Source organism: Trifolium pratense, linkage group LG5 (assembly GCF_020283565.1).
Source record: "Trifolium pratense cultivar HEN17-A07 linkage group LG5, ARS_RC_1.1, whole genome shotgun sequence".
NCBI lineage: Eukaryota > Viridiplantae > Streptophyta > Magnoliopsida > Fabales > Fabaceae > Trifolium > Trifolium pratense.
Window position 1 is genome coordinate 50953922 of NC_060063.1, and position 25697 is coordinate 50979618.

Consider the following 25697-nt stretch of genomic DNA (forward strand, 5'->3'; position numbering starts at 1 on the left):
TGAATAACAATTAGCGAACAATATAAACAGTGAACTACCAAGTGCCATAAAGATATATAAACTTTTACATCAATTTATATTGACTCGAACATACACTAGAAAAACTTATCCATAGGCTTCTCAATTATAAGTACAAATTAAATTTTTAGAATATGGGATAAGCCCCCACATCAAAAACCATTTTACACAAATTAAAGTGCATATATCAATAAATTTTATACCCACAAATTATTATTTTTCCAGCTATACAAGTCATAGATCAATTTTACATAATTAATAATTAACTCAATTAATCAAGTTATATTGAGACTAGACAATATTACAAATTCCTACACATGCACTTCTGCTGAGATTCTAAGTCATGGACACCAAAACTCTTCCATTATCATGATCGAATAACAAATAAATTTGTACACTATATATTAACATGATATATAAATGTGGTGAATTCTAGCATAGGAGACCTTGGCATGTCTCCTACCAGTGGGAGACCAAAATACCTGCTATAGAAGGTGGAACCGGTAATAGCAATATATTTTTTATTATTTTACTATTTAGTTTTAGACATAATAAATAATGTTTCTAAATATTTGGCAAATTGATTTATTTATTCATTAAAAACAATACTTTATTAATAGAAATTAGAAGTGAAATTATTCACTTTTTACCGAGACTTATCATCGATAGAACACGATTGTTCTTTGAACTTTGAAGAGAAACCATTGACACCGACGAATTCAATTTGAAGAGCAGATCGAACTCTAATCAACGAAGAAGAGCAAGCCCACCTGCAGATTTAATCGTAAGTATATTGTTAGTTGCTTGCAGAAGTATGATTTTAACTTTAGGGAACAAAATTATGCAATAGACGATTATGTGTATCTGTATGTGTATGTAAAACAATTGGAAGATGTTTATGTCATCTGGTTGGGTTAAATCTTCATCTTTATGTTTTGAAACGTTTAGGATTGGAGACAATGGAAGGAGAATTAAGCTGTGAAAATCCAGAGGTTACCAACTTGGATCTCGAAACGGTAAGTTGTAGTTCTAGGGTTATTTTCTAGTTTGAATGTCAATTAAATCATTGTGGTTTTTCGCTAAAATTATACTATAACACAGGACGATGTAAGTGACGGTAGTAACATGTCAAGTCCTGAACATGATAGCAATTCAAATGAATATGGAAGTGAACATGATGCTGGAAGTTATACTGCTGAAGAAGACACTATTGTTATAAGAGACATGGCAGATATAAAGAAAATATCTGTAGAAAATTTTCATTTAACTGATATATCAAAATACGAATTTGTGAGCTTGGATGTGGCCTACAAGTTTTATTGTTGGTTTGCTAAAATGTTTGGGTTCTCTGTTAGCAAAGGCCATGTGATTAGAAATCGGGAGAGCCATGTTTTATAGCAAACATTTTTATGTTCCCGTGAAGGATTTAGACATTCGCAGGGTTTAAATCGCTGAGGCAGAATATATAGCAGCTGGTAGTAGTTGTTCACAATTATTATGGATGAGACAAATGTTAAAGGAGTACAGTGTTGAGCAAGATGTCATGACACTTTACTGTGATAATCTGAGTGCTATAAATATCTCTAAAAATCCTATTCAGCATAGTAGGACTAAGCACATTGATATACGACATCATTTTATAAGAGAACTTGTGGAAGAAAAAATTGTCACACTTGAACACATTGCATCTGAAGAATAGTTAGCAGACATTTTTACAAAGGCTTTGGACGCAAATCAATTTGAAAAATTAAGGGGCAAGTTAGGAATTTGCCTATTTGAAAATCAATAGCGGTTACTGCAAGGAGAGTGTACAGCAGTTAATTTCTCTTCCCTCCTACACTCTCTGCACGCTTACATAGGGAAATCATTACAAAATTTATTCTATTTCCATAACCACTTCATCTACACGCCTTCAACCGCTCAACTTCCTTCATTCTCTCCAAACACCAACGAAACTTCATCTCTCACATTCTTCCCTCATCGTCCTAATTTCACCATTATCAATTCAAACTGTACTATGTCGAACTCTGCAAAATCTACTCCAATCAAGATCGACGCTACTCAGCCTACAATGGGAGGAGATTCTATCGTCGTGAACGCCATTCTTATTTCAAGTATACCACCTATAAGTCCTGCGAAAAAGGTGAAGAGAACTTCGAAGAAGGAGAAGACATCGCAAGTAAGCCTCAACTCTTCATCTCCCTCTGCTTCGATTAAGAAAACGAAGAAGAAGAGCAAGAAATCGAAATCTGAATCGAGGAGAAGTTTTACAATGTCTGAACTGCATGTTGATCCACTTCCATCGAGTGGTGTTGCTACTCCTGTCATTAATCCTGCAGAAGACAATGTTGACGCATCTGGTAAGAATCCTCTTAATCTAGGCCTTGATGTTCCCAATTCTGTTGAAACCCTAGATGTAGAGAACCCTGATGTGTCTGAAAATTTGGGGAAAAGTGTTCCTAAATCCCCTATTACTGTTGATGTTACTATTGGTGCATCCACTAAGACCAATGATGGTGTTGGTGATGAGCCTCTCAAGAAAATAGGTCCTGAGACTCATGCTGCGTCAAGTGTTGTGACACCTGACGCTGAGCCAAATGTTGTGCCAGATGTTACCACATCTTTGGCACCAGAAAATCTTGTGGACTACTCTGAGTCTGATGAGAGTCCTAAACCTAAGTCTGCTGATGAATAGATTGCTACTGATAAGGATGTTAATGAAGATCCTGATGTTATGATTATGAATGAGACAACTGTAAGTGATAAGTCTCTTCCAACAAATTTTGAGGCTAGTGTGGCTAGGAGAACTAGAAGCAGGGCTGGAAAAGGTGTAGAAACTGCTAACACACCTGTCCAAACACCCAAACCAACTAGGGCTACAAAAAGTACTGGTAAAAAGCCCCTGTATGGTCCTCCAAAACCTGTGAGTAAGGTGGTTCCTAGAACTGAGGAGAAACAAAAAGTTAAGAAAAGGAAAGCTCCACCAACTAGTGACTATGAGTTTGAGCCAGAGACAGATGTTGCTGCATCTGGCAGCACATCCAGGAAGAATATAGGAAGAAAGAAAGTCCCTCAATCTGTTCCCTATGCCCCTTTGGATAATGTGTCATTCCATCTGGAGAATGGGTCTGCTAGATAGAAGTTTGTGTATCACAGGAGGTTGGCTCTAGAAAGGAATCTGAAAGAAGATATCCTTCAATGCCAAAGTGTTGTTGAAGGTATTGACTATGCAGGTTTGATGAAGACTGTCTGTGGTTTGGACAAGTGCTATGACAGGCTTGTCAAAGAATTTTTGATCAATGTGGCTGAAAACTATGATGATCCAGCAAGTCCTGAGTATAGGCAAGTTTTTGTTCGTGGGAAGTGTGTCAAATTCTCACCAACTGTGATTAATCAATATCTGCAAAGGAATACTGAAGAGGTGGCTGATCTGAAGGTTACAGACAATGAGTTCTGCAAGGTTATCACAGGTGGCAAGATAAAGATTTGGCCTAGCAAAGCTAAGTTGGCTGCAACTTCTCTCTCTCCATTATATGCTATTCTAAATAGGGTTGCTGCACACAATTGGGTGAAAACAACCCACTCAGGTGATGTGGCCAGAGGTTTAGGCAAATTCATTTATGTTGTGGGTACTAAAGCAAAATTTGATTATGGGTCCTATTTCTTTCATGAAACATTAAGCCATGCTATGACCTATATTGTTGAAAAGCTGGTAGCCTTTCCCACTTTACTGTGTAATGTCATCCTTGAGCAGCATCCAGATATTCTGAGGAGCACTGATGTTCCTTGTACAAGAAAAGGAAAGCTGACCATTGAACAAAGGCTGCTTGAAGGGACAAATGTTGCAGTAGGTGTTGGCTCATCTGTCCAGGCTGGGGTACTCTCTAGGAAGCAGATGATTGCTGACTTAACTGAGGCTAGCAGAGCACTTGAGGCCATAAAATTGAAGATAGATCGTGTGATTGAGGCCCTCAAGGCTGAGGAAGCTGCTGAGATTGCTGAGGGTGAGCTTGATGGACAAGAAGGAATTGAAACTAATGGCTCTGTGGATGGTACTGAGGATATGATGGAGGACTCTGATGAAAGTTCTTCTATCTGATTTCTGATGTTTTTCTTATGTTTTTCTGATGTACTTTTGGTATTTCTCTTTTGTTGCTTCTGGATTTCTAGCACATGTGTGTGCATTATGGTCTGTAATATGTGCACTCTGATATTTCTCTTGTCTGCTACTCTATGTTTTTCTATGCCTGGTGTTTGCCAAAATTATGGCTAAAAAGGGGGAGTAGTGTGCGTGTGTGACAAGTGTGTGGACAGATGTTCTTACATCTGGTGACTGTTTCTGCGCTATTGATCTATGCTCGTATTGAGGGGGAGTGTGAGTAATATGCATGTGTTGAGGGGGAGTAGTATATTCTTTCTCTATCGGATGTTCGTATGCATGAATTCAGGGGGAGTGTGAGTGATAATATCTCTTGATCGCCTCAATGTGTTTGATGACAAGTGTTGTGCCAAATGTGATAATGAGTCCACTATCCACTATGACTGAGAATTTATTTTTCTCAGATGTTTATGGGAATTTATTTTTCCCTGATGTTCTTATGATGGATGGATGCACTTTAACTATTAGGAGTTTATTTCTCGTATTTCTTTGCATCTACTATGGGAGTTTATTTCTCCCTTGTGTTGTTCCATGAGGCTAGTTGTTTTTATTCCGCTGTTGCATTGCCTCTGATGCTACTTAATTCTCTTGGAAGTAGTTTTATTATGTGTTACTTTCTTTCCTAGTTGTGTGATCATGTTGACTCGAAGGAAAGGTAATACTGTATCTCTCTATATACTGGTCTAATATTGTTTTAGCCAAAATTTGCCAAAGGGGGAGATTGTTGGGTTTTTGTATGTTTGCTACATTTTGCAAAAACATCCTTTAGTCAAGTGTTGAGACATATGTGCCTATACCAAGTGTTGTGACAAATGTGGGTACACTTTGGAACAACACCTGTCTGTCTGTCTGTGCGCGCCAGCTAGCAGTTTTTATTTTCTACTCAATCTTTTGAAGATTTGATTGAAGAATTGTTTCAAGGTTTCTTACAGAGGAAGGCGCACGTGTTTAATGTGTTTCAGGAGGTAGCCAAACCCTAGTTATATTTTCTAAAGGAATTATATTTTTGGAAAATATATTTTTGTGTTTCAAAAATATATCAGCTGCTGCCGGAATTCTAGAAGCCCTAATTTTATCTTGAAGCCCAAGTCGTTCTACTACTATAAATACGAAGGCAAGCATATGGTTTCAAGCATCTAAAATCGTGTTCTTACAAAGCGTGTGTTTTAGGGATTTTAGAGTGTTAATTGTGAGCCTTTCTTGTATCTCATTGATGCAAGCTTAGGACCTGTGTTTATTGAGTTGTAAGTGTGAACTTCTCCTAAGTTTTGAATTACGAAGATTGTTCTAGTGTGTTGTGTGATTTGCTCGCAAGCTTTTAAGCAAGAGTGAATCCTAGTTTCTTAGGAGTGTGTCTCCACCGTTTGTAATCGTTGAAGTTAATAACAACGCTGAGTGTGTTGTTAAGGTGGGAATTGGGACGGGGTCTCATATCTAGGAGTTCCTAGGTAGAAGTGTCATTGGGTAGTGATTAAGTGAGAAGTTGTAAATGGGTGAGTTTAGCTTCGAAGTAATACTGCTGATAGTGGACTTCATTCCTGGATTGGTATCCCCCAGAGTAGGCTGTTAGGCTGAACTGGGTTAACAACTCTTGTGTGTCATTTACTTTATTGTCTTTATTGTTTTATGTTTTGTGCTCTGTTTATAGACAAGTGTTGGTGCACTTTTAGCAACACCTGTCTAATACAGACAAGTGTTGATACACCTTGATCAACACCTGTCCACTGTGTGCCAGGAATTTCAGGAGATAACAAAAATCATTGAGAAAGGAAACACTAGAGAAAGGAATTAGGCAGTTCAAATGCAGAGTAAGTATCATAAAATTAGATCCAGATCCACAAAACATGATAACAGGGAATCAAATCCACCAATTTGAAATCGAAAACTATAAAACAGCAGTAACCAACAGTAGCCAGCAGTAACAGTAAATGCACAATTGCAGAAGATGTGGAAATTAAACTGAGTATTGAGTATAATAGTGATACATAAATGCACTTACACCACCCATATACGTAGAATAGAGACGCGTAAATCTTGTGTTTTCAGACACAACTCTATAATATCTCTGGTTGCGAGAGAAAAAAATGCATCCCCTTCCAACTTGAACTTCACATCTTCCTTCCGCGACATTATCTTTAACAACAATTTTTCAGCACATGTGTTATCGGGTTCTGACCTTTTAGATGGAAGGACATCTTTCTTTTTTCCTTCATCATCCTTAACAATTAAAATAAAATATTAGACAACATAAGATAACAATTATATAGCAGTAACTATAGCAGTAACCAGCAGTAGCAGTAACCAGAAAATGGATAAAATAACTAATACCTTATTAGCAACAAGGCGCAAAAGTCTTTTTGGCCATTGAATGAAATTGTTGAGGGCTTCACCAACTTTTGTCACCTCATCCGTGGGCCTGGGGACAGGAACATTTGGATCTAGCACCTGTGTTATAGCCACCCTTGCCATATCATTATCTAACAGCTAATTATGTATGGTAGGTCCCAAGTTGTACACATTTGCATATGCCACTATGTGATGTTTATTATCAACATATAGTTCACACTCATCAGGGATATCGTCCTCATCCTCATCCACTGGTATATGCCGCACCGCGGAACAACTACCATTTGTGCTTACAAGTATATCAGGAGAGCAGGTTGGGAAGTTTGGGTATTGTTGAGAAAAAACAGGCATAGATGATATATCCCGCATCAATTGCTCTCTAATCTCCTTTGTAAGCTCGATTTTAATGGCCTCCACTTGTGGCCTTTCACTTAATTTCATAAATCATAACAACTTGATAATCAGGGTCCTATATGCTCCTACAGTGCTATTGTATATGTATAATTGATCCTAAAATTAAACCATCATTCTCTTTCTAATTCTAGTTCTAGTTAGAATAATTCTGATTCCTAATTAGAATAACTAGTAAAAAGTGTAAAACCCTAAATTTCAACCAAGCAGTCCAGAATCAAGTTCCAAGTTCCAATTAAACAACATAACCTTAAATTATTACAGATTGACCAATCAATCCCAAATTGAAAACAATATGAAAAACACGATCATCTCAATCTGAACAACATAAATATAACTTATTCATAATACCACCAAAGAACTATGTATAAATATAAAACACAACTATATATAAGTACAAAACAAAAACAAAACTACACAAATTACCTAAATCGAACTAATATACAACATCTAAAACACCACCACACAAGAAACAACTACACACCACCGGCCACTGAATGCGAACATGGCGGTGGTAGCGGCGAAGAGAATTTCAAGCTCACGAGAAATTAATGAAGAATGAAGACAAGACCTAAATCGAAATTGAACTAAACGAAAGGGGAAATTGGAATGAGAATCATTGAAGAATGAAGAGAAGACCAAAATCGAAATTGAACTTCAACTAACCTTGTAATTTGAAGACCAAAAGTGGTGGGTGAATCGTCGTTTGCGATGGAATCTGCTCTGTTCGTGTGAGAAGAAAGAAAGTGTGATGGAAGCTGCGATGGAAGCTGCTTTGGTCGATTTGAAGCTGCGATGGAAGGCGATGGATTTGAAGCCGCGATGTTAGGGTTCGTGAAGAGAGAATGTGAAAAAGTCTATCTGTGTTCGTGATAGAGAGAAAGTGAAGAAAGTTGATGTTAGGGTTTTCTGGTGAATGAAAAAAAACAAGAGGGAAATCAATTTTGCTAAATGAAAATAAAGGGGGGAAAGGAATTTTCTTTCGCAGAGAAGAGAGGGAAGCAATTTTTATTTTTTTTTTATAATAAATAATTCTTTTAAATCAGTCTACCTGATTTAGTATTTATTCACTTAAGAAGAAAACTGTCGGGTCCTAAATTCTGAAGGATTTAAATCAGGTGGATAGCACCTGATTTAAAATGTGTGATTTAAAATGTGTTTTTTCCACTAGTGTCACGTCCATACGACCCCTACTGGTGGAGATACGCAATCTCCGGCATCTGAATCAAGACACTACTATGACGATTCCTATGAGTTCCTTGGTCAATCTGTAAGTGAAATGTTATATTAAGTCAAATAATTTATGTTCTTTATTGTATACATGTTGAGTGTATATTGAAATCTTTTTTAAACATTGTTCCTACGAGTTACCGTTTTATTTTATTTTTTGTCGAACTGCGTAAACTTGTAATAATATAATGCATCTTCGTTTGATCCAGGACTTGTCAATGGTCCGGCGACTCTGCAGTGTTGTTCTTTATGTTCGTTGTCTTATACAGTTATTATGTTGCAAAATGAACATTTTAGTATGTTTTCGTATTTAATTAGTTATGTGTTCTGATGTAATATTTTAAGTATCTGTTCGTATTTGGTGTGTTGTTGTAGTAGTTTTAATTTTGGTTGAATGGACAAGTGATTTTGTGCTGTGAAATTTTAAGGGCCTCGATGGTCCGTTGTTAATGTGAACTTTGATGGGTTGGTTATTACGTGGAATCTGTTTGTGGAAATTTTGCATAAAACCACACATTCAACATTTGATAGTGTTCGATGGATATATAAATTTGGTAAAACTCTTATATGGGCACATCTATTACTTTGGGTCATGAGGCAGCCCACGAGGATCCAGTTGAAGAAAGACCCAAAAGAAAAGTCAAACTTCCTAAGAGATTGGAAGTTTGTGACTTCACTTGAGACTTGAGACATGTACCCCTAAATAAAGGAGTGTTTAAGGAATAACTTGTTAGTGTTGTTTGTTTGTTAGCTATGTCAGTGCTGGCCTATATATGTAATGATGCTCACCATGATTGAGAGATCAATGAAATAAAATCCTTTTTCGTATGTTATTTGCCTTTTCCGTTTGATTGAAATTAGTTTTAGCTGTTATCTCTTACAAGAAGTGCATTTCAGTTGCAAAAAACTTTGCGTGCCTAAAATTGAATTTCTTTCGAGGTGTCAATGTTGGTTCGGATTTGATGGTGTTTGGCCTAATTCTATTAGGGCTCTGTATACGCTGAGAGACTTTCATAGGTCTTTGTAGATGTAGATGTTTTTGGACGAGAAAAATAGTATAGAGTGGGGAAGCATTCAGATGGAATAGGATAGGAGAGAAACGGGAAAGTCAAAAATGAATTTGGTGTGACGAGTGCATGATAAGACGGCGTTGGAGTAAGTAATCTAGTCTTCAAAACATGAAATTTACTGATATTGTGACATTCGAAACGTTACAATAACAACTACTTCAAATACTTGTTCATCTAATAATACAACAAAGAAGCTACAAACTGTCCATTACACGTAAACAACCATGTTATAGAAAAAAAGGCAGCAAAAAACTGAGTAAACAAGGTAATTATAACAGGAAACACAGACAACGAAATAAAGAGCAAAACACCCCCCAACAAAGTTCATTACAGATCCAACCCATTAAACACTACTTAATACACCCACTTCAAAAATAAACAACATAACCATCAAAACACTACAAAAGGCATTAACCTCTTGTGAATGGGCAAGCAAATTTCCATTTAAAATTGATTATGGTGTGTCATCTGTATGCATATTCCAATAGTCAGCTGCTTTCATCTCCAACACCCGACGGAGACCATTGTGGGGACCCGTTAACAACCTCAACGCGATTTTCATCCTCACAGTCCGATCGTCAAGCTATAATGTTTACAAACAAAATATTATTACAATAAAGAGAAGTTTCATATTTAGATTTAATTAAAAAAAATAAAGAATAAATATTACCACTCCTGTCATTTGCTCGTTGAACGATTGTTCCATGTTCAACCATTCCGCCACCCACAACCCAGAATTTTCGCTTCAAAAGTTATAATATAGTGTAAGTTTAGTAAATTATACAAATTATATCATGTACGAGGTATTAAGCAGTTTACAAAATCAAAACCATATACCTATTGCCAACATTTGGTATCCCCCTAGGCTCAACAATCTCCCATTTTTCAAAGTCCGACCACAAACAAAATGACGTGTCCGCTTTGCATATGAGCAAAAGCAGACTTGAAAGAACAATCGCCTACGAATTTTGTAAAGACATAATTTTAACAAACAATTTAGTATACAAACACCGGCAAAAGTTGCTTAATAATTTACGGTCATTTCATCAACTTACAATTTTCCTAATTTGTTGGCGCCTGCCCTCAATTTTGTCATCAACCAAGAATGAATCAAGATAGAATATCTTACTTTTTTCAAGATGAATTACCATCATAAACCAATGGCCACATGAATCCTCCATAGGAATATATATCTATAGCAAGGTTTATCGATGTTAGAACTACAAATATTTACTTATGTAATATTTACTTATGTAGTATTACTTCTAGAACTCAATAATTATCTGGTTTATACAAAAATGTAGTTAGTTACCAGCTTGAGGGTTTGTATACAAGGCAAGTATATTTCTCGATACTTTGCTTGTAATTCTTCAGGACCACAACCCATCAAAGCGTGTCTCTATCGATAGAAAAAATATGGCAGTATTATTAACATAAATTTCGAATGTTTGACACTGAACAAATAATGGATGAAATCAGTTTTACTATACCGCAAATGTTGGAGGTAAACACCAGAAATTTGGAGACACCGCATTAGCTTGATTCCATGTAAGCTTCCTGACCATCATGTTTATGATCTACAAATACATTATATCGAAAATTTAGTTAGACTATGTCCTATTGTTATTGATCAAAATCGCAAATATAACATGACGATAAAATAACTATATTATTTACCGGCATTCCCACATATCCTCCGGGAGCAAAATGTTGGAAATCAGATCTCTTTCCAATAAAATCATGGCCAATTGAAACCACATCTTCATCCCTATAATTTTTTATAAAAACATGAATAACTTAATATATATAGGGTTCATGTTAAATTTTTAAAGATTCAAAGTGAAATGTATTCAAGTTTTCTTGTTGACGAAGCACATACGTTTTGTCATCATCATCTTTAAATATGTAAGCAATCAACTTCGCCTGGTGCTCTTTAAGTCTCATTTCACCGGTGGGTCGAAACTTGCATTTCAAAAGCTATAAGTGAAAGCAAAATTTATTAGTAACATATAACATACATAAAAAAATAGTTTATGCAGTAAAAATAACATTTTTCATATGCAAATAGTAATGTGCAAAAGAATAAGTTTGACATATTGGACATACTTTTGGCAATGTAGCCTTATTTGGGTTGAACTTGTAATTTCTTGGAGGTTTTTTGGCAGATTCAATGTTCGGCTTTGGCGGGGGCGCGTTACGTTTTGCATTAAACCCTGGCCTAGGTGTGTCACACCGTCTTCATTTTCCATAATTTGGCGACGGAGAAGGGAAATTTAGTTTCTTGTTACACATTGTTGGATCATTCCTATCATCCTGCACAATAATAACAAGTTTAGACACAGTTTGGTCCATAAAATTCATAAAATGAAATATGTACGATTTTAACCTTAGATTTTCTGTAGCTACAGCTACCAGTTACGAATCTAGAACCAGTGAATTCATCAACACCTCTTGCACCAGCATCAGAATCAAATACCAAAGTTGTTGGACCCTTATATCTGTTTTTTGGTTTGTTACAATGCATATCATGTTCATATGGTCTCACAACATTGCTGAGATTATCAGTCTCGAGCCTTTCATCATTGTAGGATATAAAAATTGTTGAAATATCATTCATGAATGCACTACAAAAAAAATTGTTATTTGCAACACATAGATAGCAACAGTTTTGTAGAACTATTGCTAATATAAAAACAAAAAAATAACAGCAACAGTTTTGGTAAACTGTCGGTGTGGTTTTAGTGAACCGGCAGTTTATTTTGGTTTACCAACGGTTTTGGTTGTAAAGAGAAAAAAACAGTAAACCGTTCTATTTTTTTTTTATTATTTGGCTTTTTCCTTCATTCATTCAGAAAGAAAGCTTCAGACTCGCGAACCCTTTCATCTTCTTCGTGCGTCTCTCTCTGCTCAAGCGACCAGACCAGTCCACCACCACCACTCACCAAAAAGCTCGACCGAACCACTCACTCGTCACCCACCGGTCGTCGTTCTCCCCCTTTTCTCTGTCTCTTCTTGACGTCGAATCTCTTACCCTTCTCTGCTCAACACGACTCGACTTGTATTTTAATCTCAGGTGATGAAAGTTTGATATGAATTGTTGATACTGAGAATTCTATAATTTTTCTAGGTTTTAGGTTTTTGGAAAATTTTGATTTGTTTCTTTAATTGATTGATTGAGTTTGGGAAATATTAATTTATTTGTTGAGTTAGTTTAGTCTTATCCTGGAATGCTTGGTATGAATTTCTTTGATATGAATTTGGGAAACTCCGCCAGCATTGTCTTTGGGAAAGTTTGATTGAATTTGAGATATGAATTTCCTTGTGTCAAACAGAGTTTGTTTATTGTCCTTGTGTTTGCTCTGTCTTGTTTGTGTGGTTCTGTAACCATAGGAAGTGAGAGTTCTAGTCCAAATCAAGTTTTTCTGGAACTATTTAGCATAGTGAAATGTCACAGACTTTTGTGTGATTTTGATAAAGCTTGAGTGACTAATGAATTTTGTTGGTATTAAGTTGAACACAAAAGTAATGTGATTTGAATTCTTGATTGATCAAAACTTAGAACTCATTGTTTTCTTTCAGCGCAAAAATCAGGGACTGTTTTCTTTGAACTTGAAGGTTAAATGTATTTTTTTTATCATGTTGCTGCCATGCTATTTTAAGAGTTTACATTGTTAATATGTTCAACTTTGGATTGCTTATGAGTTCTCTTGATGATGTTTCTATAAGATTCTTAGTTTTGATCATTTATTGAAACTCATCTTACTTATGTGCATGTTAGAACTGATTGGCAATACTCTCACCTATCACATGAATTATGTAACTCTTAATTTGCTAACTTTGATTAGTGGGGGGGGGGGGGGGGGGGGTACTGAACATAGGTATGGAACTCAACCTGCTATTGAACCATGGTTAATTTTTAGTCGCAATTCCTCTTCCATTGGTTCTTAACCTTGTTTCCATGATTGCATTATTTTCAATAATCACATAAATGTTAAGTAGGAATTGGCCTAGAAGCTAAGTGGTTTAGTTTATGACTGTTATGAACTTAATGTTGCTTCTTTAGGAACAAGATCAGTGCTATTTTTCTCAGGATAATATCATGAAATCTGAATTGTTGTCCCATGATTGTGTAAATGTGGCTGTTTTGAAAATTAAGAAATGTCAAATCCTTGTGCATTCATATGTCAATCTCTTCTGAAGTCCATTAAGAATATAGACACAAAGTTCTTAATCTTGCTCATTCATGAGAATTCATTTTCTTCTTGTGTTTGTAATCTCTAAATCTCAACATGGTAAACTCTTGTGGACCTTTTTCTCTTAATATAGGACTGGTCTTGTTTGTTTAGATTCAAGATTCTTGGTTTGGAATTACTCACTAATTCATGTGACTGTTCTGTTCCTTTGTTGTTTATTTTGGACATAACTTGTTAAAGCTAAAACTAGTACATATTCATCACTTTATGTCTTTCTATTTCTCTATGTTCGTCACTGATATGATTAAGTTAGTCACATATTTATAATTCTTGAATCTGTTAAAATTGAGTAGTATAGGTCATAATGTTATGACTTATTTTAGGGAATGCTAGTCTCAAAACCTGTTACTTTGTGCTTCAATAACATGTTAGTTTTGAAAGTATATCATCATGAAACCTATGCATAATGTTTTAATCATGTGAATCTCATTTGCTCTAGTGAAAAATTGTTTCAGATATGGTAATCAAGGAGGCATTTGTTGCACCTACATATTATCATATCACCACTTGATGTTGTTACTTGTTAATATCAGTGGTCATTGAGGTGTGTGTGTAAGGCTTCTATCTGTAGATAACTGTCTTCACATATTCATTTGTAAAAATTAAATTTCATAATACAACTCTATGGCACAAATGCTATTTAAATGAATAAGAAATTATGATAATTTATTGGTATTGAAATGTAGCTCATATGCTCGGTTACCCCTTCATCAAGTAGCAGTGAAAAGCACATTGGAATACAAGCTCAGCTCAAAACAAGGTAAGTTAAAATTAAAACTACTTTTGATTAAATTAGAATTTTGATCCCACAAAATAACAAAGTGCAAAGTGCACAATTCAACTTTTGATGCAAATGCATAATCCAATCTTCTTCTACACAATGCTTATACATTTTGTATTTTAAATTAAATATTTTTATGGATTTACATGGCTATGTTAAGTACTTGCAGATTCAAGTAAATGCCCTTTTTAGGTCCTAATGTTGTGATTACTTCCAAATAGATGCCATGTAAATGGACCTTTTAAGTCCTAATGTTGTGATTAATTGCAAGCTGAATCAAATGCTATAACACTATTTTTTCTTTTTCTTAAATAAGTACTTTGGTCTTTTGAATCAAATGCTGCACCTTGTTTGCTACATAGGGCGTTGTCTTTGTCAGCTGTGGATTTTGGTGTCTAGCAGTGTTTTTTAATTCTAGTTTCGTATTGGTTCTTATATAATTATGCAGATGTTATTTGATAGCACAAACTTATAATTATGTCAGTAACTTCACCGACGATGGTCGCTCTCATCATTGTCAAGTCAAAATGTGATACTACATGTGAGTAGCCTTCTTTCTTTGTTTACTACTTTTCCTTCTTGCTTTTTATCTTCAAGTATTCATTTCAACTTCAAATTTTAATCCTTATATATGTATGTTATGCTTTGATGATAAGGTTGATAAGGAAACATATGAAGTTTATACTCAAATGACACCACCACTTAGTTTGAAAGGCTAAAACTAAAGTTTAGATGCAATGTTCTTGCTTGAGGTTTTGTTGCTATTGCTGCTTGGTAGCTTCAGAATTTTCTAATTGTTTTGTGATTATTGTAATAGTAATAATTTTAGGAATTGTTTACCTCTAGTTTATCTAGTGTTGCTTATGTTGCAGAACTTGTAGCAAATTTGTGATCTCTATAGAGGAAATGTTGCAGAAACACTTTACAAGTAAGTTTAATACATTAATAACATTTATGTTATGCTCTGTAAAGACATTAACTCTTGTTTATAAAATGAATTCAAAATGGCTCTGAGATTATAAAAATGGTTCTGGACTTTTGATAATGTAAACAAGTAACCTTGTAATCAGCTATGTTTATTTGATATATGAGGCTGCAATGTTGATTTTGTACTTCACTTTTGTTGTGTCTATCACTATGTGCAGGTGTGTGTGGTTTCAGGGATCTCTGTTGAGGGGCTGGTGCTATTTGGTTTTTGGCTTCTGTTTGCAGGTCTCGGTTTGCTTAGCTTTGGTTAGACTGTGTTTTTGGGTAGTCATATTTTTAGTTTTGCAGGCCTCAGTTTGTTTAGCTTTGGTTAGACATAGTGTTTTTCGGTAGTCGCATTTTTAGTTTTGCAGGCCTCAGTTTGTTTAGCTTTGGTTAGGCTAGTGTTTTGGCAGTAACATTCTTTAGTTTTACTAAGACATGTTTAATTCCACGATACTTTTGGTAACCTTGTTTCGTTAATATTTTGTAATTGAATTTATTTATAATTTGCTATGAAATTTTGTATTAATGGTTGTGTATTTTTTTTTTGTTACAATTAATGGTTGTGTATGAAATGTAAATAAAATAATTTTTTTTTTAATTTTTTTTCATAATTAGCGGCAGTTTCAAACCGTTGCAAAACTAGAAAAAATAAAACAAAATAATATAGCGGCGGTTTCAAACCGTTGCAAAACTGGCTCAAAATTTGTTTTTCATTTCATCAATAGCAACGGTTTCAAACCGTTGCTAAACTTATTGTGGCCGTTTGTGTAACGGTTTTTCAAACTGCCGCTAATTGAGCTACCAACGCTCAAATCTGCAACGGTTTGGCAACCGTTGGTAAAACTGTTGCAACAATTAAAAACCGTTGCTAAACTGTCCCAAAACCGTTGCTAATCACCTTTTTTTTTGTAGTGATGGTTGTTTTCCTAAATTAGGGGTCCTTAATTTAGTTGTAACATTAACATCCTTTTCCTTGGTGTTGAGGGTTGTAAACTTCGCAGCCAAGTTTGCATTTTCATGGTCAATCCTTGTGGTTTGTGTTTCAAACATGCTATTATCAGTTGCAGTTGGTGTTTTTATTTCTAATTTCAATAGTCCTATCATGAGTTCAAGCATTTTATTGTTTGTAGAGTCCATTTTAGCAACTTTCAATGACAGCTCCTATATAAACATAGCAAAGATATGTTTAAATAAAAATCAAAACAAGATCAGGTATCAGTTTTCATTTTATGGTTAAGAGTATAGATGACAACCTTGAGTTCATTCACTACTTTGTTTAGAAGGACGTCATGACTACATGACTCAGAATAGGAACGAACCTCACTATTTTCTTTGGTGTCTGACAAAATCTAGGAACAAATCATAACAAACCATAATTTACTAACCTTGTTGGTAGCATTAAAGGAACTAGTCTTTTTTAAAAATATAAAAAGGTTATAGACAAAACATGAATAACGTAAATACCACATAAGGGGTGTTTGCAAATACTCCTTCCATTGCGTTTGATAGGTCCCTTTCAAGGTGATTAAAGTTTGTCCTGTAAATTTTAACAAATAGAGAACACTAGTTAATAGAGGTGAACGTTAATAGGTCGAAGTATATTACTCACAATTCCGAATAAGTATTTGAGAAATTATAACAAACAACAAATGTGACATACCCAATTTCTTGGCTAAAAGCATCATCGAAATCCATGGTGATAGCTTTGGTTCATTCAACAGATGAAGCGTGAATCTGTGTTTTATTTTTGGTTTTTGGGTTGTAGTTGGATCAGAGAAGATGACCACTAAGGTGTGATGCAAGTAGATATATAGGTAGAAAGTGAAGGTGTGAAAACACAAGAAGGGGGGGGGGTTGAATTGTGTTTTAGCTAAGTTAAAACTTTTTCAAGTTCTTAACTCAACTAAGTTAGCAGCGGATAAATAACACAAATAATAACAAGAGAGAGAGAGAGATCACACAAGCAATTTATACTGGTTCCTCTCACAAAACGAGAGTAGTCCAGTCCCCTTGCACTTCCAAGGAATTTCACTATAATCACACAAGATTACACCTGCTCAAGCACACAAGCAAGAGACTTCTCAACAATGCTCAAGCACACATGCTTAAGACTTCACACTTAAGCACACAAGCTTAAGTTTCCTCAAGTAATAGTAAAGTATATGAAGATATACAAATGCTCTTAGATGAACCTAAAGAGAGCAAATACAAATAGTACAGAGTATTTGACTAAAGTGCAAAAACACTTGATAAGAGGTTCAGAGCTTGTATACACAGAATTCAGAGTTTGTTCAGCGCACGTTCAATCCTTAATAATGTATATATGTTGTAGCTGATTCTTCTAGTATATATACCACCAGAAAAGAGTCGTTGCAAAAAGAACCGTTGGAGTTGATAATCTTTTGTCTTCAAGCAGTCTGTCTTGATGCAGTTTGGTTGTATCCAAAACTAAGAAAGAGTTTCAGGTACTTTGACTACTGCAGAGTGGACTTTCCTTATTCAGCTAACAAAACTGAAGACCCACGTTCTCAAGTTAGGACAGACAAAACGAGAGTAGCTGAACTGATCAGGCTTGAAAGGTCCTTTTCTTCATTGGTAGAAGAGTTGACTAACAAAGGGAATCTTCACAGATTTCAAGAAGCTCTTCAGAGTTTGATGAAGCTTGTAGTCACTTAAGAAGTTCTGAAGTCTTCATCCTCTGAATGTTGTAACTTCTGAAGTCCAACATCTTCTGAGCGCTTATGAACTTCTGAATTCACATCCTCTGAGCTTCACTCAGAGTTTGTCTGATGCTAATATCTGCGCACTTAAAATAAATTTTTAGTCCTTCCAATTGTTTATTAATACTTTGTTATCATCAAAACCTTTATAGATTTAGGGGCTAATATTTTTAAATCAATTTTGTTCCAACAATCTCCCCCTTTTTGATGATGACAAACATAAGTATTAATTGACAATTGTTGTTAAATTAACTTATCATGTTTCTCTTAGGTTTATGAGGTTTGCAAGCTCCCCCTAAGATTGATACTCCTTAAAGCCAAAACTTTAAGTTTTATATCCATGATATTTTAATTTAGTATAAGATTAAGATAATTTGAAATAAAACAAGTTTCATATCTTTCTTCAGAGTGAGAGGTTTGCAAGCTCTCCCCCTAAGTCTCATAAGGCTAAGTTAAAATTGCACTCTTAACTTATCCTTACTTATGAAATTTATTTCAGTTTCAACTAACTTAGTCTCCACCTTGAAATACGTAAAACAACTTTAAAAGTAACAACTTTTAACTTAACGGATAAATGCGAGATAAAAGCATAAAAGCGTGGTTTCAGTTTTTGAACTTATCACTTATCAATTAATGCGTAACTACTCCCCCTTTTGTCATTATCAAAAAGTTAAAACAAAGTTATATAACCAAGATAGTCAAAGAAGAAGAGTGGTTGTTACAAAGGTGAATTTATTTCAAAACAAAAAACAACGCGCTAAAGAGTTTATAAAAAGGTAATCGAGTTAACATGCCTTCTTCAAGTAAAAATAAGAATAAACGAGTTAATCAAGAAAGATTAGGAAGAATGAGAAGGTTCGGTACACGCATTGCAGAGTTTCGGAGAAAGAAAGAAGACGAAAAACGCGAAGAAGATGAGAAAAATAAAGAAGACAACAAGAAACCACAAGAAGCTGAGATAATAATCATCTCATCAGATTCTGAAGCTGAGGAGAATGAAGATGATGCTGACTATGTTGAGTTCTTGGCTAGCTATGTTCCAGAAGAGGAACAAGAAGAAGAAGAAGAAGAACAAAACCCAGATCCCATAGAAATTTCATCAGAGGATGCTGAGGAGAAATCTGAGATTTCTTCTGAGTATTATCCATCTGATTAGGATTAGGTTGTCTTTTTCCTTTTCTTTTTACCAATGTACTCAACATGGTTAGAGCATTAATAAAAATTTTCGTTTTAAAAGCATCTTGTGTTCTTATGGTCTTATTTAACAGAGAAAGTTTGCACAAAAAAAATAATAACAAATCACATAACTGACAAAAGAAATTGTTTAGACAAAAATAACAAGTTCAGAAAACAAAAGAAAACAATCAAGCAAAACATAAGCAAAAACATAAAGAAAATGTGCATAGAATCCTAGGGTTTCTTAAGGAAAGCTAAGAGTTGGTCAAATTTGTCATTCAAGGATCCCACATTGGAAACTAAACCATCCACCTTGGTTTCCAATGTCTGGTGAGCAGCTCTTTGCCTTTCCAAACCTTCCTGCTGTTCCCTCAGGGCTTCTTGAAAGATCTGCAACTGATTAACCACCACAGGAGCTTGATCTTCAACCATAGGCACTTGTTCTTCAACCAAAGGTGCCTTGCCTTTATCAGAGGGTTCACCTTCCTCTGGATAGTCAATCATCAGCACATCCTCTTGGTTCTGAGAAGCCAGCACATCATCTTCTGAAATGTCCTCTGGTTGCAACTCATTTGCCAACTTGGCAGCTCTTGCAGCAGCTTCTTCTAACCTTTCAGACTCAGACCTCTGAGCTTCAAGACTCTGAAATAGCTTGGAGTCTATCCAGATGACTTTGAAAGCGTTCAGACGTTGTTCAGCAGCAGCAAGTGCATCTAGCTTAGCACGTTCAGATTCTTCATGATTGAAGCACGTCAACCTTTTCAACTCAGCCCTAGCCAAACTGTCCTTCATGAAGCTTATCACATCCAGATCCCTCTTACCAACAACAGCCTTAATCTCTTCAGCAGCATCATCCAAGGCATTGCAAATCCTTGCCTTAATTCTTGACACCTCTATATCCACATCAGAGGGACACACTAAGAACCTGTCCTTTATCTGAGATAATCTAAGCAAGTCATCATGAAACTGAGTGGATAGATTGCTAAAGGGGTTAGATGATGAGGGTGAAGGATAGGGAATGGTAGAGAGGTTGGGTGTTTCAGTAACAGGGTTGTCAATAATAACAACTTCTGCCTCTGAAGGCTTGGGGGCACAAGTATGAATACGCTCAGGAGAAGCGTGTTCAGCATTTGGGTTAGGATTTGGTGCATGGGTTGATTCAGATGATGAGATGTCAGAGGTTGATTCAGGATAAATATGTTCAATTGTTGGTTCAGGAGATTTATGTGGAGAGGGTTGTTTTGTGGGAGAGGTTTGTTCAGTGATTGGAATATGTGATTGTGGTTCAGATGATGGAAAGGTAGGAGTTTCTTTTTGTGATAGGGGTTGAGGTGATTGTGGTTTAGGGGATGATGAAGATTTCTGGGTGAAGGTTTGATTATTCAGAGGGTCTGGACTAAGATGTTTTTCTAGTTCAGACAGAGGGTTATCAGAGGTTGGAATGATAGTGGGTTCAGGAAGTATAGTTTTAAGAGGTTTGGTATAACCTATTCCAATCTTAGTTTCATTAAAGACAAACTTAGAAGACTTACCTTTGCCTTTAGGAACAGGAACAGGACTTCTACGAAGTTTGGCAGCAATAGTCTCTTCATCTGATTCAGTTTCATCTTCAGACGTAGATTCTTCAGATGAACTGTCTACCTCAACAACAATAGGCTTTTTGGAAGCACCTTCAGCAGCCTTGTTTGCAGTTTCTTCATGCTTCTTCTTTGTTCTCTGTTCAGCATCAGCTTGCTCCACCTTAATCTTCTTCTGAGCCAAAAGATCTGGCTTAGGTTGATCAGCTTGAGAAACAACCTTTCTCTTAGGTCTCCTTGTAGGATTATACATGTTTACAGGAGCTGGAGGGACCATACTCCTATCAACAACGAATCCCTCTTGTCTGAGCACTTCCAAATAATCCTGAATGATGTGCTCAGCATCAGCTTCTGAAATAACTGGATATCCATCCACATATAGACGATCTTCAAGTTTAGCAGAAAGCTCTTGTGGAGGTGCAATAGGCTTAGATGCAATAAGACGCATCTTAGTAAGAAAACTAGCATGTAGAATTTCAGGAGTGAACTTCTTCTCTACAAGTTCTGGGTGAAATTTCTTTAAGTTCTGAACAACATGACCCTGATGCAGAAGGTCTGACAACAACCTAGGATAAACTATAGTAGTTTTCCTCTGAGATTTACTTGCAAAAACAGCTTCACATATCCTTTCAAAGAAATAATCTCCAAGATTTACCTTCTTTTCTGTTAAAAGGAAATACAGCAGATGACGATGAGTCCAGGAGATTGTATCAGTCCCACCAACCCTTGGACTGATAGTTGCTAAGATTATTTTGAAGAGAACTCTACATTCATCAGTCAATCCCTTTACTTTCCCTTTTAAGGAGAAGTCTGTGCAGATGAGATGCAGAAGATCATCTCTGTATCTTGTATCCTTTTCGAAAACATCTAACTCTATCCCAGAGTTAGGCAGACCTAGAAGAGCATTGAAATGAATGGGCGAGAGACTCATATTCATTCCACAGATGTTAGACCTAATCTGTACACCTGTATATTCCAGAAGACCCATTTCCTTCCTAGTTTTACCCTTCAGACTAGGATCCCTTTCTATTGCAGCAAGCTCTTCCTTCTTAGCTTCATGCTTGTCAAACACCTTTGCCTTCATCCAGAATTTCTTCAACAAATCTGGGTAGATAGGACCGTTAAGCATGTCGAAGTACTTATCCCAACCTTGAGTGATAAAGTACGGCTTAACGTCGAAACCATTCGCTTTCAAACTGTCGAAATCAACTATCTTCTCTGACAGAAACGTGAGTTCAGATTCTGGGAATTCCATCTCGTTCCCAACAATCTGAAGGTTCTTGAACATAAAAGGTGGAATCTTTGTTGAAGAAGATGACGAAGGTCCAGCCATTGTTGAAGATTAGGGTAGGGTTTGGAAACTAACGAGAGAGAAAGAAAGTGTGTTGGAGGTTTAGAGAGAATATGAAAGTGTAGGTTGTGAAAGTGAATAGTGTGCAAGTGTATTGTGTAAGTTTATTTAAATGAATACAGTTAACACAAAAATGGCAAATTTGGGAAGTTACGCTAATTGACAGAAAGTTGAATACCAAAAATCATCATTAACCACCCACTACCTGACACACGTAGACCACGTGCAGAAATTTACTCGGTAACTGCTATTTTAATGGACAACTGTTCAGCAGTGAATACTAATCGTTTCCCACTTAAATAGTTCAGAGACTCTGAGATATTTAAAATTCTCTATCAGAGGTAAGTACTTCAGAGCTTGTGTTTCAGATGTTCTGAGTCATAAGTTCTGATATACTTAACCTCTTACACTTTAATTGCCAAAAAAAAAAAAATTTCATTCAGAGATTGAAAACATGTTCAGATGTTTCTTAATAAAATCAAATCTTTCAACAGGTAAGGCTTTAGTAAATATGTCAGCCCATTGATTTTCAGTATCAACAAACTTAATATCTATAATGCCTCTCTGAACATAATCTCTGATAAAATGGTGTTTAATTTCAATATGTTTGGCTCTAGAGTGTAGGATAGGATTTTTAGATAAATGAATGGCTGCAGTATTGTCACAATATAAAGGAATATTGTTACTGCTTACCTGATAATCTTCTAACTGATATTTTAACCAGAGTAGTTGTGTACAACACTTAGCTGCTGAAATGTATTCTGCTTCTGCTGTAGACAAAGCTATAGTAGTTTGTCTCTTACTAGCCCAGGAGATAAGGTTTTCACCAACAAATTGACAATTGCCACTTGTGGATTTTCTTTCAATTTTATCTCCAGCATAGTCAGCATCACAGAATCCATTTAGCACATAATCATTGGATTTCTTATAGAGAAGTCCAAGATTAGTTGTTCCTTTCAGATACCTAAAGATTCTCTTTACAGCAGTAAGATGAGATTCTCTGGGATCTGACTGGAATCTTGCACATAAGCATACACTGAATAAAATATCTGGTCTAGAGGCTGTCAGATAGAGTAAGGAACCAATCATACCTCTGTAGACCTTTTGATCTACTTTTCCTTCATCATCTGACTTGCTCATGTTGGTAGTTGAATGCATAGGAGTGTTCATTATCTTGCAGTCATCTAGATTGAATTTCTTCAGAAGTTCCTTGGTGTATTTTGATTGATGAACATAAGTTCCTTCCTTCTTCTGATTAATTTGAATTCCAAGAAAGAACTTCAACTCTCCCATCATGCTCATTTCAAATTCATCCTGCATTATCTTAGAAAAATTCTTGCACAAAGCAGCATTAGTTGAACCAAAAATAATATCATCAACATAAATTTGAATGATTAAAATGTCTTCTTTGGTTGTTTTTCTAAAGAGTGTGCAGTCAACCTTTCCTTTCTCAAAACCTTTTTCAAGAAGGAAATTACTGAGTCTATCATACCAAGCTCTTGGAGCTTGTTTCAGACCATACAGTGATTTCTTCAGTTTAAAAACATGTTCTGGGTTTGAGACATCTTCAAAACCAGGAGGTTGCTTAACATACACTTCTTCAGAAATGAAACCATTTAAAAAGGCACTCTTAACATCCATCTGATACAAGGTTATTCCATGATTAACAGCATAAGATAGAAGTAACCTGATTGCTTCAAGTCTAGCAACTGGTGCAAAGGTTTCAGTATAGTCAATCCCCTCTTGTTGACTATAACCTTGTGCAACCAATCTAGCCTTGTTTCTCACCACTTCACCTTGTTCATTCAGCTTGTTTCTGAATACCCATTTTGTTCCAATAATGTTCTTGTGTGAAGGTTTAGGCACTAGAGTCCACACATCATTCCTTTGAAATTGATTCAGCTCTTCTTGCATTGCTATAATCCAAGCATCATCTTTCAGAGCTTCATCAATCTTTGAGGGTTCCATCATTGAGATAAGACCAACTAAGGATTCCTCATTTCTTAGTTGAGATCTTGTCTTCCTTGGACTATCCTTGTTGCCTAAGATCAGTTCCTCTGGATGTGATGATTTATATTTGAAGGTATTTCTTGGGGGCTCATCATCTTCAGACTCATCAACAGGTTCAGCAGTTGCTTCAGTTCTTTGTTGTTCAGAGTCAGTAGGAACTGTTATATTCAGAGGTTCTTCAGAGAATGGATGTTCTGAGTAGTTTGGAATATCTGAATATTGATCCTCTGATACCTGAAATCTAGACAAACCTTCCACAAGCTCTGACACTTGGTCAGGCTCTTTGTCATCAAATTTGACATGCATACTTTCTTCCACAGTGTGTGTTTCAGAAATATACAGTCTGTATGCTTTTGAGCGTTCAGAGTATCCTATAAAGATACCCTTGTAACCTCTAGCATCAAATTTCTTTAGATGGACTTTGTTGTTCAAGATATAACATGTACATCCAAACTGATGAAAATAAGAAATGTCAGGTTTTCTTCCTTTGAACAATTCATAAGCAGTTTTGTTCAACTTAGATCTGATATAGATTCTATTTTGAACATAACATGCTGTGTTTACAGCTTCTGCCCATAAAAACTTTGCTACATTTGTTTCATGCATCATGGTTCTGGCCATTTCTTGCAGAGTTCTATTCTTCCTTTCTACAACCCCATTTTGTTGAGGCGTTCTAGGAGAAGAGAATTCATGCAGAATGCCATATTTTTCACAAAAGTTTTCAAAAGGTTCATTTTCAAATTCTCCACCATGATCACTTCTAACTTTTAAAATAGTGTAGCCTTTTTCATTTTGAATTTGTTTGCAGAAGATGCTAAACTCATCATAAGCTTCATCTTTTGTTCTTAGGAATTTTACCCAAGTCCATCTACTGTAATCATCAACAATTACTAATCCATACTTCTTTCCATTGATAGAGGCAGTTTGAACTGGCCCAAAAAGATCAATGTGAAGAAGTTCCAATGGTCTTGAGGTAGAGACAATGTTCTTAGGTTTAAAAGAAGATTTTGTAATCTTTCCTTTTTGACATGAACCACAAAGTGTGTTTGAGTGATATTTGATTTTAGGTAAACCTCTGACAAGGTCAAGCTTGCTAAGCTTAGAGATTAACCTCCAGTTAGCATGGCCTAACCTCTTATGCCAGATCCATTTTTCCTCACTCAAGGTCAAAAGACACATCACTTTTTGTTCATTCAAATCAGAAAGATTAATTTTATAAACATTGTTCTTTCTCAGACCTTTGAATATCATGGAGTTATCAGATTGGTTAGATACAGTACATGATTCCTTATTAAAGACAACTACATAACCATTGTCGCAAAATTGACTTATGCTCAATAAGTTATGTTTGAGTCCATCTACTAACCAAACATCATTAATAGATAGGGAAGAATTACCTACTGTACCTGTACCTATTATCTTTCCTTTTTGATTGCCTCCAAAGCCAACAGATCCTCCTTCTTTCATAATCAGTTTAGAAAATAGTTGTTTGTCACCAGTCATATGCCTTGAACATCCACTATCCAGATACCATGAGTGTTTCATGATATTTCTTTGAGTGGCAGGCTGTATGAGAAACAACTTTAATCATTGCGATAGAACTCTTCATCAAGGTTAATGATA

The 25697-nt window shown here is 35.8% G+C and overlaps 1 protein-coding gene and 2 long non-coding RNA genes across 7 annotated transcripts; 2 read left to right on the forward strand and 1 right to left on the reverse strand.

Moving 5' to 3' along the window:
• The first annotated feature begins 2758 nt into the window (after nucleotides 1-2758).
• Nucleotides 2759-5887, forward strand: LOC123886855. Its single transcript, XM_045936131.1, has 3 exons — nucleotides 2759-3123; nucleotides 3175-4103; nucleotides 5826-5887. Exons 1-3 carry the CDS (start codon nucleotides 2759-2761, stop codon nucleotides 5885-5887), a joined length of 1356 nt encoding a protein of 451 aa, XP_045792087.1.
• A 3864-nt stretch (nucleotides 5888-9751) lies between these two features.
• LOC123883362 lies at nucleotides 9752-10129 on the reverse strand. The gene is made up of 3 exons (XR_006800161.1): nucleotides 10072-10129; nucleotides 9905-9977; nucleotides 9752-9817 (listed from the first exon to the last, which is right to left on the reverse strand). It is a non-coding gene; the product is annotated as an uncharacterized LOC123883362 (long non-coding RNA).
• A 1745-nt stretch (nucleotides 10130-11874) lies between these two features.
• Nucleotides 11875-15770, forward strand: LOC123885067. Of its 5 annotated transcripts, none has more exons than XR_006801067.1 (6): nucleotides 11875-12307; nucleotides 13943-14031; nucleotides 14174-14247; nucleotides 14717-14809; nucleotides 14925-15196; nucleotides 15414-15770. It is a non-coding gene; the product is annotated as an uncharacterized LOC123885067 (long non-coding RNA). The 5 variants fall into 5 exon arrangements; XR_006801066.1 differs by having other exon boundaries at nucleotides 15141-15196; XR_006801068.1 differs by having other exon boundaries at nucleotides 13943-14039; nucleotides 14717-15196.
• Nucleotides 15771-25697: the final 9927 nt, after the last annotated feature.

Bases quoted from the DNA above. Each gene is read 5' to 3' on its own strand.
- LOC123886855 (XM_045936131.1), top strand. From the start codon at position 2,759: ATGAATGAGACAACTGTAAGTGATAAGTCTCTTCCAACAAATTTTGAG. The intron at 3,124-3,174 runs GTCATTCCATCT...TGTGTATCACAG, and splicing joins TATGCCCCTTTGGATAATGT to GAGGTTGGCTCTAGAAAGGA. The intron at 4,104-5,825 runs GTTCTTCTATCT...CTCTGTTTATAG, and splicing joins GATGGAGGACTCTGATGAAA to ACAAGTGTTGGTGCACTTTT.